This window comes from Herpailurus yagouaroundi, unplaced genomic scaffold (genome assembly GCF_014898765.1).
Source record: "Herpailurus yagouaroundi ecotype Mexico unplaced genomic scaffold, PumYag 196, whole genome shotgun sequence".
Lineage (NCBI taxonomy): Eukaryota > Metazoa > Chordata > Mammalia > Carnivora > Felidae > Herpailurus > Herpailurus yagouaroundi.
Window position 1 is genome coordinate 18,175,571 of NW_024412427.1, and position 14,596 is coordinate 18,190,166.

Sequence of the window (14,596 nt, forward strand, 5' to 3'; positions counted from 1 at the left end):
TGAATGTTGGGAGAGAAAAATGCTGTAAACTATTTTATATAATTTCTGGCAAATTTCTTTACAAGGTGGTATCATGTATGAGTGATTCTCGATTCTAGCTGCCCATTAGAAACACCTTGGGAGCTTAACAACAACAAAAAAGCCTATTTCCTCTAAGCTCCATCTCAGAGATTCTTATTTAGTTGGTCCAGGGTGGGCCCTCCATTAGTATCTTTTAGAAGCTCTCCAGGTAATTCTAATAAGTAATGAGGCCTGAGTAGTACTGTCTCTCACCATGTGTGATCAATAGATGAATATTTGCTTAAAGCTTAAAGCACCTCCATAGTCTACTATTGGCTTGAAAAAAATCAGACCTACAATTTGCCGAGAGGAAACTGACATTATAGTTTAAACGGACTGTCTAATGATTGACTAAGTTTGTGGGAGGGCAGGATTTGCATTTTTGAAGCTTTAAGAAGTTTGACAATTCTGCAGAGTGCACTCGTAATTCCATTTTGCATGTTGCCTCATTAAACTGAGTAAGGTTTCCCTGAAAACACTTGTCAGGCTAAGATCTAGAAAGGCGATATGGAGGGCAAGATAAAAAGCAGATAAAGCCTGTATTTGTTTATTGATAATTTTTAAAAGAAGTTACTGTTTAAAGAATTATTAATTCTTCCGATGTAATAGAAGAAAATTCTTCAGGTAACTGAAGAATTATCTTGCTGTACCAATGTAGTTTTCAAATATCAGAAAGGGGGGAGGTGTTTTTATTGTAGAATAATAATTACAGCAATAGCTGTCCACTTACACTGAGTTCACAGTCAGCCTGAATATTCCGGGGGGTTTAAGACCCTCTTGTTAGTTACCTCAACTAATCTAAGTAACATCTAAAAATAATGGAACTAATGAAGGAATGCAATGAAAAAAAGTCACTGTAAACAAGATATGCTACAAGCCCAGAAGAAATGACCCTAGGGAAAGAGCTATTATGAGCATTAGAAAAGAAAAATCAGGAATAGAGGAGGAGGTGTAAGGTAATGTAAAGGAACAAAATCTTTCTTCAGGCTGGAGATAAGGGGAGATTTTTAAAAATTTCTTTCTACAGTTGAGAGAGAGCTAGACCCTAAAGCTTGCCTAAAGGCCTATTAGTATGGCTTTCAGAGGTCTGAGTACCTGTTTCCTGTTCTCTACAGCACTGATTTCAGTAATGTACTTGGTCTAAGCTCAGTTAGCCTGGCAGGGCTGAGAGGAATGGCTGAGAGGTTTGTTCAGGCCAAATTGTAGGGGCTTATCTACCCTAGTAATCATACTGTCCATTCTGAAACTGTGATTTGTATGCACAGCTCTCCAGCCTCCTTTATATTAGGCTGGGTTTGAAAGGCAACAGCTGAGCCTGAAGGACTGCTGTGATGCTTACTTCTCAGCTGTGACCTTTCACAATTATGTAAGTACCCTAACAGTAATGATCTGGATACAAACACCTTCTGTCTCAGAGGATGACCTTGTTGGCTCTCTGTGTTGACATCCTTCTACATCCTTTAGATAATAAACCTTGGTTAATTTACTCAATACGTGTCTGGTCTTTAGATGAAGTAACCACTGACATTGGTCAAAATGGTGGTCACACAGTCCTCAACAGATTAAAAGAGCTTTAAAATTACCATTAGTATGTTATTTACTTTTATAATAAAAGACAAAATACAAAAGCAAAGTTTTTTTTTTAATGTTTTTATTTATTTTTTTTGAGACAGAGAGAGACAGAGTATGAGCAGGGGAGGGGCAGAGAGAGAGAGACACAGAATCTGAAGCAGGCTCCAGGCTCTGAGCTGTCAGCACAGAGCCCGACGCGGGGTTCGAATCCACCGACCGTGAGATCATGATCTGAGCTGAAGTCGGACAATCATGACCTGAGCTGAAGTCAGATGCTTAACCGACTGAGCCACCCAGGCGTCCCAAGCAAAGCTTTCTATAAATAAAGTATGGCTTAAAAGGAGTGATCTGTTTCTCCCCCCCCCCCCCCCAAAAAAAAACCCACCAAGTATTTGTGCAACATTGTTGGTAGAAAACAAAGCACACCTAGGAGCGCCTGGGTGGCTCAGTGGGTTAAGCGACCAACTTCAGTTCAGGTCATGATCTCGTGGTTGGTGAGCTCGAGCCCCGAGTTGGGTCCTGTGCTGACAGCTCAGAGCCTGGAGCCTGCTTCGGATTCTGTGTCTCTCTCTGCCTCTACCCTGCTCACGCTGTCTCTCAAAAATAAATATTAAAAAAAAAAAAAAAGCACACCCGGATTCAGTATTCCTCCATGCCTATTTTACTGTCACTCTCAAGCACTGTTAACAGGAGCTTGGGAATATACTTAGACAAATCAAGGAAACAAGCCTTTCTCAGAATTCTGACTACTTCATCCAAAACTAAGGTCAAAATTGCTAATACGAAATTGCAACTCCTACGTGTGCTAGTTTCTCTCGCTAAATTACAGTATAATTATGGGAAGGCATCCCATTTCATACTTGTTTTACATCACTTACAAAGCAGAGAATAGGAACCGCTGAAAGAAATGTTTGAACCACACAGGTATGAATGAATTTAGGAAGGCAGGCAGTATGTACAATGGTTATCGTGGACTTTGGTAACAAATAGATCTATGTTCTAATTCCTAGTGGGCACTTTCTAGCTGTTGAGACCTTGGTTAAATCATTTTTCTTTAGGAGAACTTTTAAATCCATTCAAGTACCAAGGATGTGTCAGGTACTTCGGGGATCCACTGTGGACGAAGAAGGCAGCATTCCCGTCCAAGAAAAGGTCTTTCAACAGTCCAGAAGACAGAAGTTTGAAAAGCCGTGTAAGAACTCTGTAAAACGAAAATCATATCCACTTCCAAGCAGATTAAGTGAGATAGATAAGGAGATTACTTAGTTCAGTGCCTAGCATAATTAACACTCAATAAGTACTAGAGACAGCTTGGAGAGGCAAAGCCGACTTAAGTTTGGGTTTCACTTCCTTATCACGTGAGTCTCTCCTACACAGGTGGGCTCCGCAGGCCTTTCCACTCAGGGCCTAACAAGTATCTGCTTATACGTGTGAGGGACGCGCCCCGGTTACAGAGGACGCGAAGCTAAGATCAGCAAAACACCACCCAGACAAGAACCTCAAGGCTCCCACCTCTACCCCCGGCTACCAGTTTTACCTTTAGGATCCTGGGCGCCAGCGCCAGCCGACCAAGGTCAGGCCCGAGCTGCCATTGGCTAGTCTCCTTCGGAAACACACGCCTTTTCCCGCCTCCTCACGTTGATGGTCCAATGCACCCCTCTCCGCTCTTCTCCGGTCCTCTCGGCCCCGCCCCTACCGCCCCGCCTCCCTGGCGGATTCGCGCCATTGGTGGGTCTCTGGGGCCGTGATGGCGGCTGTGCGCGTGCGCGCTCGCTCCAGGGCCGCCCTCTCGAGAGGAGCTAGCAGGCGGGTGGTGGAGCAAGCTGACCGTGCTTCGCCTGGGTGAAAGGGCGGCGGCAGCACTGGGCGGGGCAGAGTTCCACGGCGGGCGGCAGGGCTGCGGTGGGTCCTGCAAGCGGCTCAGGCGGGGCGGGGCCGGCCCAGCGGAGTCCGCGCGCGCCCGCACTGAGCTGCCCGCTCCGGCGGCTGCGCTGCTCGCCTGCTGCGGCGTCGCGCCGGGGTCTCCAAGCATGACCGAGCTGAGGCAGAGAGCGGTCCGCGAACCGGACGCACCGCCAGAGGACAAGGTAGCGGCGGCGTCCCCCGCAGGTTCGCGGGGCGGGGGGGGGGGGGGGGCGCGGGGGGGGGGGGGGGTCTCTGCCCCGTTGTGGGGGCCCGCGGCCCCGGCCCGGGCGGGGCCCCCCCCCGGGGGGGGGGGGGGGGGGGGGGGGGCGCGCTGGGGGTCGTCTGGTTCTCTGACCCTTTGTCGTGGCCCACGGCGGCCCCGGGCCTGGGTAGCGCCCAGGGTCTTTGGGTGGGGGCCCCGGCGGAGCGCGCATCAGGGGGTGGAAGGTCCGGGCCCCGGGATCTGGTTGGGGGGTGGCATCTCCCGGGCGCAGGAGGGAGCGCGCGGGAGGTTGCGCGCGGCCACCTGCCTCGCAGGGTTGGTTGGGGTCCCCTTCCATTCTCTCACCTCCCCGAGGCCTTCCTGGTGTGGAGACGTCAAGACCCCGTAAAGCCGCCTTTGGCAGGAGACTCCCCTGAGTTCGTCTGAGGCTCTCTGCTCTCCTTTAAAATGTTATTTGGGCAGGGAGGCGGCTATCAAGACAAGGCCATGGGCTTTGCTTCTTAGGAGATTGAAATCCTTTCTTGAAAGTTGAATCCCGTGGCTTTCAATTAAGCAGAGAAGTCTCTTTTGACTCACGTCGTCAGCAGGTGATGGAAGGTATACTCCCCGTATATCTTCCTTCCTTCGAGAGTGGGCATTGATGGGTTAGAGCAGGAAGGTAAAAAAAGAGGCCATCTTGGTGGGGATGCAGCTGGTTGGGGGGTGAGGGATGAGGGGAGTCGACACCTCCGACTGAAGTGCAAGATTTGTGTAGGGGAGCTGAGGAAGGTGGAGAGTGGTTTGTTCTGTGGAGGTGGAATGACAGCCTAAGGATTGGGACTTCGCGGTAGCATTTCAAGCTTCAGGAGCAGTGTATTTGGTATATTCATCTGCCAGTGATGTGTAGAATGGACCGAGGGAGCCTGGGCCGGAATCGAATGGTTAACTTGGAGGTTGCCAGTGTGTGACCTGCACATGTTTGCTTTGGTTGACGTGCTATTTTAAAAACCAGAAGGTTTCTCCCAACTGTCTGAACTTCGGGCCTGTGTGGGGAGTTGGAGCGTCTGCCGTCATATTCCCACCTGATTAACGTGGGGCTGGAGCTGAGGAACAGCAGTTCCCACCAATCCCTGTTGCCCTACACCAGGCCTACAGCACCCACTTATGTATGTTGCTTGCATGGTAACTGGAGGAAAGGGGCATTAGGGAGACGCCAGGAAGGAGGAAGAAAACACAAGATTTGGTGACAGTGTCAACAGAGCAGTTACACTAGGAGCAGTGTTTTGGGTGAAAGATAATAGGGTGTTAAACAAGTTTTTTGTTCTTGACAGTGGATCGTCCAAGGGCAAATTTTGGAGAAAATTTAGGGCTTCAGCGGAAGTTTAGGAGTCACTTGCAGGGAAACGGTACTTTGAAGTCTCTTTATCTTCCCATTAAATGTTCTGGTTGGGCCTAAAAGAACTCTGTGCTACCCTGCATGTACTAGTTGGTGAATATTCAAATGTTTGTAGGTGTGTAGCCCTGTTTAAGGGTGAGAGATCAGACCTCATGTTAATGGGACTTTGTGGCCTAAAAGGTGGGAAGAGAGGGAGATAAAAAGAAGGCATGATAGCCAGTGGGCTACAATTTTTGAAAAGCTATTTGTAATAGACGTACTTACTGGTGAAAACAAAACCGCCTACCCACGACCCTTGGGATTATGAGGTGAAAGTTTTTAGCCTCCCCACCCAACTCCTTGGGTCCACCTCCCAGAGAAAAAGTGCCGGTTGAGTCTTAATTACTTTCTCCTTCCTTGTTTTTAGGTAGGGAGAACAGGAGGAGCTGTCCAGCTAAAGATACCTTAAATTTTCACAGCTGCACTTAAGCCACTTATACAATGACAATGCCTGGGGTGGTGAGCTCCACTAAGTGCTTGTTCCTAAATCACAGAGGCTACTGCATTCAGTTAAAAGCTGATTGATGTAGTCCATTAGCCCAGAACAGGGCACTCAGCTCCTCACCCAGTGGCTCAGTATTTCTGAACTATCACGTATGGTATTTTTAATAATAAAGGTACAGTTTAACAACCGTGAAATGTTTTCTTTGCCTTTGATGAATGCATATAGTAGAGTCTTTAATAATATTTACTCTATTTCAGAGTTTGAAACACCTATTTCTGTGACTCTGGCTTTGCTGATATTCTTGTGTTAAAACAAAATTAGAAGTAATAAAACAAGTATATCTCTTTAAAAAAAATGAATTGTGAAATGAGGACTTTCTTATTTCATGGTAGAAGAATCCAGAAAATAATACCAGGTCAATTCATTAAAAGAACTGGAACAAATTTAAAAGGCTCTTTAAAATGTTCCAGTTGCTTAACGGTTGTGGCAAAATTGTTTTGTAAATAAGCAATCGTTAGTTTCAAAATAATCTGGAGAATGTGTTTATTAGAAGTCAGAAGGTATTTTGTTATATTTAGCATCCTAGAATGGAATTTTCAAAGCCAATTGCTAATAAAGGAAATGTTTTCCTCTGGGAGCCGTGCTTATAATTTTAAAGTCCCAAAAGCACAGTATTGTTGCCAAATTTAAGAAACTTGGAATTTAAGCTTTGGGAATGATCCTCTTTCCGCCCAACCACGTTTTTCCAATGGAGGTTAGAAAAGAAAAGGATGAAACGTGGGCCAAAAGATTGGCATCTTAAAATTTATGTTTGGGGGGCGCCTGGGTGGCGCAGTCGGTTAAGCGTCCGACTTCAGCCAGGTCACGATCTCGCGGTCCGTGAGTTCGAGCCCCGCGTCGGGCTCTGGGCTGATGGCTCGGAGCCTGGAGCCTGTTTCCGATTCTGTGTCTCCCTCTCTCTCTGCCCCTCCCCCGTTCATGCTCTGTCTCTCTCTGTCCCAAAAATAAATAAACGTTGAAAAAAAAAAATTTATGTTTGGGTTGACATTTCAGGAGACTTTGTTTTGAAGGTTAGAGTGAAGGCTGCTGTATTTAGGTGCTAGAGTGCTACTTAAATTAGAGCTTTACTTGTTTCAAAGCTTCCTTTGATGGATGAAACCAGAATGGGGAGGAAATAGTGACATCATTTGGAAAGGGGCTGTGCCACTTTGAGCACAGCAGGGTAACTGAGCAAGGCACTTGTGTAAACACCTCAGTTTGTCCATTCCTAAAATGGGGGTGATAAAATTAGTATGTGCTTCATAGGATATTCCTGTGGATTAAATGAATATGCATGTTACGTAGGGTAGGGCAGGAATTGTCACATTGTGATAATGGGTTAGCTAATGTTGTCTTTGGCTAAAATACAGTTTTATAGAAAAAATAATCTTCACCTTCCACTCTTGTAAGATAATTAAATCATCAAGTTATGAGTTTTTGGAGTAGTCCTTCCCTATTCATCACTTTTTAAGGAAAGTGTTACAGATAGGGCTTGGCCTTCCTTGACCTATCTTTTGACTTGATTTTCTTGCTGAAATTTTCAGTGCTCAGAAACACAGGCTGTAGAAGCAGCATCGCTATATGCAATTATCTTCCCTTTACTGCACTAACTATAATATGTTTTAGGACAGTGGTTAGTAATTAAAAATGTTTTTCTGATTTTTAAAAAAATGTTTATGTTGAGAGAGAAAGCACGCAAGCGCCCTTGAGTGGGGGTGGGGGTGAAGGAAGGAGGGTCAGAGAGAGGGAGAGAGAGAGAATCCCAAGCAGGCTCTGCGTTGTCAGCACAGTTCCTGATACTGGGCTCGATCCTACAAACCGTGAGATCATGACCTGAACAAAATCAAGAGTCAGATGCTTAGCTGGCATGAAGGCTCCCCTGTTTTTCTGATTTTTAAGAGTGAACTACTGAAATAACATCTTATTTTAAGAGCTATAAAACTACAGATGTAGGAGAAATGCTGTATTTCAACTTTTTTTTTTTTTTAACATTGAGAAATACTTTGGTATTGAAAAATCAGTAAACTTTAACTATGGTTCTTCTTCTTTTGTTTTTTTTACGTTCATTTCTGAGAGAGACAGAGCACAAGTGGGGGAGGGGCAGAGAGGGAAGGAGACACAGAACCTAAGCAGGTTCCAGGCTCTGAGCTGTCAGCACAGAGCCCAATGCGGGGCTTGAACTCACAAGCCGTGAGATCACGACCTGAGCCGAAGTCAGACACTTAACTGACTAAGCCACCAAGGTGCCCCTCGACTATGGCTCTTAAACAGGGAGAGAAGGTGCAAGATTTGTCATATAACCTGCCATTTTAAGTTTCTTATTTATGTTGATCAAACTGTAATTTTAAAAGCTCAATTACCTCCCATTTTATGACTACTCAATATTAATTTTTTTAAAAAGCTAATTTTGAGGCACTTAGCTGGCTCAGTAGGTAGAGCGTGTGACTCTTGATCTCAGAGTTGTTAAGTTTGAGCCCTACTCTTGGTGTAGAAATTTACTTAAAATCTTTTTGTGTTCAAAAAGCTAATTTTGGGGGCACCTGGGTGGCTCAGTCGGTTAAGCGTCTGACTTCGGCTCAGGTCATGATCTCACCATTGGTGGGTTCGAGCCCCAAGTCGGGCTCTGTGCTGACAGCTCAGATCCTGGACCCTGCTTTGGATTCTCTCACTGCTCCTCCCCCACTCACACTCTGTCTCTCTCTCTGCTCCTCCCCCACTCACGCTCTGTCTCTCTCTCTCAAAAATAAACATTTAAAAAAAATAGCTAATTTTGTTTGAAATGTTTTGTGTTTGCACACATTTGTGATATTTCATTAGAAGAATTTATATCTTTTAAAAAGTTTAAATTATTCTCATTGGGTGTTAGAACTAGAAGGATCTTAGGGGTCATTATTTTATACAAGAGGATACCACATCCCAGGGGGTTTACTTGCTGAAGAGCACACTGCTCGTTAAAGGCAGAATGGGTCCTAGTATAAAGGTTTTCTAATTTCTGTTTTTTTCTCATGTTGCATATGCTGCCTTCACAGGTATAGACTTAATTTACAGACTTTAAAAGCTCCAATACAGATTGGCTTTGATATAAAACATGCCCAGATATCACCTGTTTTTCTTATGTGGCTATAAAAATCAGAAAAATAGCAGCATTTTTCAATGTGTGTGTGTATATGTATATATATGTATGAAAATTCTCAAATGTGGAGATTCTGAGGGAAAAAAATTGGCAGAAAAAGTTGATTAGGCCTAGTTTTCCCCATTACTGGATGACGGGTGATTTCTAGATTTTGAAGCCCATCCTTTGGGGGAGCCATTTGGGTATCCTTGGAAGGAGCTCCCGGCGTGGTGTGGGCTTCTCCCTCTGAGCTGTCTATGAGCCTGCTTTCCGGATGATGACTCATAGTATCGGAACTGTCTGTTCCAGCAGTAATCAGTCACTCAGTATTCAACATACCTTCTCTTTAGAACATCCCCTGAATCCAGGGTCTGCTGTGTTCAGTCTTTGTTGTCTCTGAGGGAGGAGGGCTGGTGTCTGTGTTCGTGAAGAAAATGTTCAGGATTTTATACCAGTTTGGGCTCCAAATATTTGAAGAAATCTAACTTTGCCCCTAAATGAATCTTGTAACTAATTTCACAGTTGCAAAAGGTTGCAAATGATCCTCCTTTAAACTGTTTGAAAGAATGTGAGCATCAATACAGTAGCCCCCCACCCCCCATCTGCAGGGGACGTGTTTCAGGACCCTAGTGGATGCCCACAACTACAGATCTCACCGAACCCTGTATATACTGTGTTTTTTACTATACGTACATACCTATGCTAAAGCTTAATTTGTACATTAGGTGCAGTAAGAGATTAACCACAGTGTTAAAATAGAATAATTATAGCCACGTACTATAATAAAAGTTACGTGTGTTCTTTCAAAATACTGTTCTGTACTTGCCCTTCTTGTGACAATGTGAGATGATAAAACGTCAACGTGATGAGGCGCAGTGAGGTGAATGATGTAGGCACTGTGACTTGGCAGTTGGCTACTGTTGACCTTTTGACGATACCTCAGGAGGATCGCCTGCTTCTAGACCCTGGTTGACTGGGGGTAACTGGGACCTCGGAAGGCAAAACTGCAGACTAGGGGCTACTGTGTTTCTGATTTGTGCACCCTTCCATCCGTTCTCGGATCCACCCAGGTGGAGTATGTTGAACTTGTTTGCAGACTTGCAGAGTAACTCTCCTGCACACAGCTTCTTGTTCCCTGTGCTCTGACAGCCTCCCTGACTTTCCTGACTGGTGCTGGAGGCTGCTGGGTGTGAGAAAGCATGGCCTTTCATGTGCTGTACTGCCTCTGGTTTGTGAAAGAGACATAGAGACCCTGACTCTTGACTGGTATTTTTGCCAGGGTCTTTTTGGAAAAATATGAATTTGTTCCCGACATTGGGCAGAGTGCTTGCCTTCCAAGCCTTGTCGCGTGGTGGTGCAGTGCCAGTGATGGTAGGCTGGTTCCACTAGGCAGCTCACCCTGCTGGTCCCTGATCTTTGTTCTTCTGCTGTTTGCCCCAGCAGTGGGGATGGCATAGGGCCCATTCAGTTGAGTGACCTTTTCAAGACCTTATTGTGTCATTTTGACTGGACAGTGCATGGTTCAGAATTCAAAAGGTGCAAAGGGTACACTGTGACTTGCAGCTTCGCTTGTACCCAGTTCTCTGCAGAGGCAGCCTCTCGAGCCAGGTTGTGGGGCTCCTGAATGCCTGCTGTTGGTGCGGGACCTGAGAGGTCTTTCTGAAGTCGGATGTCCTTTGTATTAGGGTCACCACAGGGCCAGCCTGGGGCTTCTCTGGAGACTCCGCTGTGTTTTTGAAAGAGCTCTTGAGACTAGGATTTCCTGACAATGCTCTCTGCTCCTGGGTCTCTGATGTTGAGAGGATCTCTGTCATTGACCCCAGATTCCTCAGTGGGTGATTCTCAGAGCCTCCTCCCCACAATCTGTGTCCTGCTAGTCCTGGTGGTTCCAGTGGCTTGGAGGACATTCCCCAGTGCATATCCCTTAATCAGTGACTATCTCAAATCTGACTTGTCTTGTTCTAGACATTGAGCCTCTTTCTGTCTCCTGTGCAAGTAGAATCCTATCTCTGAGTTGCTCCAGCTTAAAATCCATTGGTCCCAGTGTCTCTGCTCCCTCACCGCATCTAGGTCACAGGTTCTACCCAGGTGTTACCCAGATTCCTTACCTGTTGCTCTTGTGTATTTCACATAGTTCAGCAGTATTGTGAACCCTTCTAATTGAGCTCCGTTCTTTCAGAATTTGCATGGTCGGTTCTAGTCCATCTGTCCTTTCTGTCCTCTGACAGCTCTGAAACCATCCTGTAAATTACAGGGGAAAAAAGAATTCTGGCCCCTTTTTCAGATCTCTTAAACTTGGTCCTTCATAGCCTTCTCTCTCTTTTTTTTTTTTTTTAATTTTTTTTTTCAATGTTTATTTATTTTTGGGACAGAGAGAGACAGAGCATGAATGGGGGAGGGGCAGAGAGAGAGGGAGACACAGAATCGGAAACAGGCTCCAGGCTCTGAGCCATCAGCCCAGAGCCCGACGCGGGGCTCGAACTCCTGGACCGCGAGATCGTGACCTGGCTGAAGTCGGACGCTTAACCAACTGCACCACCCAGGCGCCCCCATAGCCTTCTCTCTTAACTGGTCCCTCCTCTTGCTTGGTGACCCTGTGGTATCAGTCTTGGCTCTTGCTGTCTCCAACCCCTGAATTGTGCTCTTTCTCTACACTCTACCTATTTAAATCTTATTTTCTCAAAATCCATTTTGGATCTTCTCCATCTCAATACTTTACCAGGCATATATTTATTGTAGAAATCACAGAAATGTATACATAGGAGAACAAAATCCATCTGTAATCCTGTAATGCAGAGAAACAACCATTGTTCAAATGCATGTTGCTACACATGTCTGTAATTGTAGTTACCATGTATGATCTGATAGCTTCCTTTTTTATGCTGTCAGAAGCATTTTCCCACATCGTTAAGGTTCATTAAGTTCTTTGTAAACAATATATCAAACTTTTTCTCATTATGAAAGAAACAGATGGAAATAAAAGATGTTCATTGTAGAAGCACCAAAAAGAAAAGAAATCACCTTCAGCTTGCCATTCAGAGATAACCAACCACTGTTGGTGTTTTGGTGTATAGCCTTTCTTTTTATACACATTGCACTTTCCTGTATTATATATACTACTGTTTTATAACTCCGTTTTACTTAAGAATATGCCGTAAACATTGTTCAAGTCTTTAAACAATGAACCAGTGTCCTTTCTTTGGCCATGTGTCATTTCATTGTGTGGCTGTACCTTAACTTATCGAACCAATCAGGCTCTTAAGTTGTTTTAAGTGTTTTTGCTATTGTAAGCATGCTGCAGGAAGTATCCTTGTTAAAACAAAACAACACAAAAAACCCTTTCTGCACTTGCATAAAACCCTTTCTGCACTTAGATAAGTTCTATGTTTAGAACTGCTGATTCAAAAAGGGATGTACGTTGTCTAAGCTTTTGACACAATTAATGTGTTTCCTTCCTGCAGTAAATTTGTAGCACCCTAACTTCATGAGAGTGTCTGTCTCTGTGGTCTCTCCTCTCCCACAGAGACATATGGAGTATTTATTTGTTTCCTGATCTTAGAAGAGGCATTATAGCCTAGTGATTATAAGCACTGACTCCTAGTTGGACTGCTTGGTTTATAACTTGGCTCCCCCAATAATTTGCCTCAGTTTTCTCATCTGGATAATGGGTTTAGAATGGGGTTTGAGGCATTATCATGCTTTTCCCATAGGAACTGTACCTTAGAGTAACCAAATAGTTGATTAGAAGTTTCTCTTTACAGGCCCCCCCCCCCCCCCCCCCGCCCCGGGTGGCTCAGTTAAGCCTCAGACTTGGCTCAGGTCATGATCTCATTGCTTTGTGAGTTGAAGCCCTGTGTCAGGCTCTGTGCTGACAGCTCAGAGCCTGGAGCCTGCTTCAGATTCTGTCTTCCTCTCTCTGTGCCCCTTCCCTGTTGGCGCGTGCTCTCTCTCTCAAAAATAAGCATTAAAAAAAAAAAAAAGAAGTTTCTTTTTATCGGATAAATAAATGGAAAAGGAGTTATAGAATATTAATATATTCAACTCCCCATTGAATTGATAGAATGAGACCATAACCATCAATGCTGCTACCATGACAGAGACAGCCAGACATTGTGGATCTCCTGATGGAAGTACACAGTACTACTGATGGAGGAATCTTGTCCAAAAATCATACCTGAGCCTGATCAAGACTTTAGTTCTAAGTGCTAGTTGACAGGAAATTCAAAGGACAGGAGAACACGTTGAAAAACACCACTGGACAAATGACCTGGTTACTTTAAAAAATACATGGCAAGAGACATCTTGACCCACTTAAAAAAAGGGTGTGTGTGTGTGTGTGTGTGTGTGTGTGAGCAATAGATATGATAAAACCTACAGATTAGAAGACTTAAGGCATGTTAATGATTTCTGGACCTCATTTGGATCCTGATTTAATGAAACTGCTATGAAAAGAAAAGAATTGAAAATTTTGTGTAAATTTGAATATTGGAGATTTAATATAAAGGAATTATGAATTTTTATAGGTATGATAATGGTATAGTGATATTTAAAAGTCCCTAATGAAAACACTAACTATAAAAGAAACAATCTATAAATAGAGATACCTTAAAATTAAGAACTTCTGTTTATTAAACTAAATGAAAAGGAAGTCTACAGATGAGAAGATATTTATAAAAAATACTTGACACAAGACTCATATCCATAATCTACATAAATAATTTCAACAAAATGAACATGTAAAAAAGACAACTCAGTTTTAAAAAGGCTCTTTAGACGGTCAATAAATATATGAAAATGTGCTCAACATCATTAGCCACAATGAGATTTCCACTGCACACCCACCAGTATGGCTGGGATTAAGAAGACTGAAAATACTAAGGGACGGCACGTACGTGGAGTTCATATACTGTTTGGGATAGTATAAACTGGTACAATTACTCTGGGAAACTGTTTGGCAGATACTTACTAATGCCTATTTTATACACAAATCTTACGACCTAGGATAGATCCTAGGTGATTACCTGGTAGAAATCTGTATATAATGTTCACTGAAAGATAAGTTCTAGAATATTGAAAGGAGTGTTCTTGGTAGTAGCCCCAGCCTGCAAACCACCCAAATTGGGAATAATGCTGCCATAAACATGGGTGTACAAGTATCTGTTGGGATCTCTGCTTTCAGTTATTTTGGGCAGAGACCCCAAAGTGGAATTGCCGGATCATACTGTAATTCTGTGTTTAATATTTTTAGGAACCGCCACATTGGTGTATTCTTGTATTTTAGGGATTTCTGTTTTAATTTCCAATAATGGCAAATATTGATGCATATAACCTACATAGAGAACTATTGAGGTCCTCAGTAATTAAGAGTGTAAAGAGGTCTTGAGAATTAAAAAAAAGCAAAAAAAAATCAAGAACTGCAGCTTTAATGAACTGCATTATTACTCACCAAGGAAGAGAAGGATTGAAGCAGTCTTTGCTAATGGATGTAGATGAGGTGGGTGACATTCTCCTTTGCCTTCCAGTGTCCCAGTTTGGAGGATACGTTATATGGTCACCCTAATGACAGGATCCATTATTAGGTGGATGGTCAAACTGGGCAACCCACTCACCTTTGCCTGGTGTTGTAGCAGAGCTTCCTAAACTGGCCAGCTTTCATCTTCTTGTGGACCGTGCTTTAGGATGAAAAAAGTACAGAATGTAGCTACATTACGTTCCTGGTTGTTGCATTAAAAATTTCTTTGTATGATGCTGTAAGACATCATGTCATTTTTTTTTTTCTAAAGGAAAACCTCTTATATATTCACAAAGCATATGTTGCCAGTGCGA

General features: G+C 43.9%; 1 protein-coding gene across 1 annotated transcript in view; it reads left to right on the forward strand.

The window, feature by feature from the left end:
• The first annotated feature begins 3,437 nt into the window (after nt 1–3,437).
• CDS2 (CDP-diacylglycerol synthase 2) overlaps nt 3,438–14,596 on the forward strand; it is a 57,602-nt gene continuing 46,443 nt past the window's right edge. The window contains exon 1 of the mRNA XM_040447624.1: nt 3,438–3,719. Within this exon, the coding sequence (XP_040303558.1) occupies nt 3,663–3,719 (57 nt within the window). The 5' untranslated portion in view covers nt 3,438–3,662. The remainder of the gene's footprint in view (nt 3,720–14,596) is intronic.